Source organism: Anopheles bellator, chromosome 1 (genome assembly GCF_943735745.2).
Source record: "Anopheles bellator chromosome 1, idAnoBellAS_SP24_06.2, whole genome shotgun sequence".
NCBI lineage: Eukaryota > Metazoa > Arthropoda > Insecta > Diptera > Culicidae > Anopheles > Anopheles bellator.
The window spans coordinates 52259609-52261460 of NC_071285.1; the positions used below are offsets into that span (position 1 = coordinate 52259609).

General features: G+C 48.3%; 1 protein-coding gene across 1 annotated transcript; it reads left to right on the top strand.

Annotated features, from left to right (window-relative positions):
• On the top strand, positions 1-1852 carry LOC131216309 (CWF19-like protein 1 homolog). Its single transcript, XM_058210762.1, has 4 exons — positions 1-76; positions 150-316; positions 395-815; positions 883-1852. The coding sequence occupies exons 1-4, from the start codon at positions 57-59 to the stop codon at positions 1847-1849; spliced, it is 1575 nt and encodes a 524-aa protein (XP_058066745.1). The 5' UTR covers positions 1-56; the 3' UTR covers positions 1850-1852.

The following is a 1852-nucleotide window of genomic DNA, read 5'->3' on the forward strand; positions in this document are numbered from 1 at the left end:
AACAAACAAGCAATTCTTTCCGGCGGTTTTGCAAATTATAGTCCGATTTTCTCGCGATGGAGCAAAAATTGAAACTGTAAGTAACTCGGATACATCTCTAATACGAAGATTTGAACGTTTCAGCGCAATTCGTGCATCTTTCTCGGCAGGTTAATTTGCGGCGATGTTCGAGGAAAGCTGAAATCATTTTTCGCGCGCATTGAAAATGTAAACAAAAAGAGCGGTCCGTTCGATCTGGTGCTTTGCGTTGGGGATTTTTTCGGCCAAACCAACGAAATGGACACACTGCAAGAATACAAAAGAAATCTCAAAACAAGTATGGTGGTAAAATCGTACGCAAATTACTATCCTTTAGTTATGTTGCACAATTTGTGCTTTCCTCGAACCATTGCAGTATCCGCACCAGTGTATATTCTCGGTCCATCCAACCAGACACTAGCGCAATACTACAGTGAAACGCAGGACGGTGATATATGTACAAACCTCAGCTACCTGGGGAAGCGTGGTCTTTACACAACCTCCGGCGGACTTAAGATTGCGTACCTCAGCGGAACGAGCAGTTCGCGGGAGGATGCAAACGAATGGACGTACTCGAAGGCAGACGTGATGGCTGTGCGTGACTCATGTTTAGCCAGCAAAGCTAACATGGGAGATTTCCGCGGTATCGATATTCTATTGACTTCCCAGTGGCCAGTTGGTGTTCGAGAAGAGGTAACCGACGGATCGAAGCTGGTGTCTTGGTTGGCAAACGCCATCAAGCCAAGATATCATTTTTGTGGATCAAATGACGAGTTTTACGAATCACCACCTTACAGGTAAAGTTTATCTGTGAGACGTTTTAGATAACAATTCAACTGAATGAAGTTTTCTTTTATTAAACAGAAGTCAACCAGATAAAAGCACCCAAATGGAGCTGGCAACTCGGTTCGTTGGGTTGGCAAGTTTCGGTAACCCGGAGAAGAAGAAACACATCTACGCGTTAAGCATCACTCCGGTGGAGAAAATGCGCGTTCTTGAGCTGATTCAAAAGACTACCGATGAGATGCCGTCCCCCTACCAAGGGCTTACATTTTTCGAAGAAAGCGACAGCAAAGCACCACGCGACGCGGAACCCGACAATCAGTACTTTTACGACATGAACACGTACGACGACCGGCGTCACAAGCGCAAAAGTAACGATCCTAACCAAGGGCAGAAGCGCCCTAGACCCACGTTCGACCAGGACAAGTGTTGGTTCTGCCTGTCGGCCGGTAGCATCGAGAAACATCTGATCATTTCCGTTGGAGACCACTTTTATCTGGCACTGGCCAAGGGACCGATTAACGAGACGCACATACTGATTCTCTCCATTACGCACATTCAGTGCGCGGCGCTTCTTTCGGACGCACAATGGAGCGAACTGGTGCGATTCAAAGAAGCGCTGGGGCAGTTTTATGCCGACCGTGAGCAGAAAGTGTTCTTCTACGAGCGCAATTTTAAGACGGGCCATTTGCAGATCAACGCTATCGGCATTGACGACAACGTAGCGTGGAAGATACAGCACGTGCTGGAAGACAAGTCGGAAGAATATAGCTTTCAGCTGGAGAAGGTACCGAAGCTGGGCGGTCCAGCCGACTTGCCGGAACGCGGTCCGTACTTTGTGGCGGAACTGCCCGACGGTACGGTGCTGTTGACGCGGCAAATGAAAGGATTCCCGCTGCACTTTGGTCGCGAGGTTATCTGTGCGGACAATTTGCTCAATTGCGAGGAAAAGGTCGACTGGCGCCAGTGTAACCTGCCGAAGGAGGAGGAAGACGTGATGGTTAAAAAGTTCCGCGACAGTTTTAAACCATACGACTTTACTGTGTGAGGG

What these genes read in the sequence shown, in the direction of transcription:
- LOC131216309 (XM_058210762.1), top strand. Translation starts at nt 57, where the DNA reads ATGGAGCAAAAATTGAAACT. An exon ending in ATGGAGCAAAAATTGAAACT is followed by an intron (nt 77 to 149) that starts GTAAGTAACTCG and finishes CTTTCTCGGCAG; the next exon opens with GTTAATTTGCGGCGATGTTC. An exon ending in TACGAATCACCACCTTACAG is followed by an intron (nt 816 to 882) that starts GTAAAGTTTATC and finishes TTTATTAAACAG; the next exon opens with AAGTCAACCAGATAAAAGCA.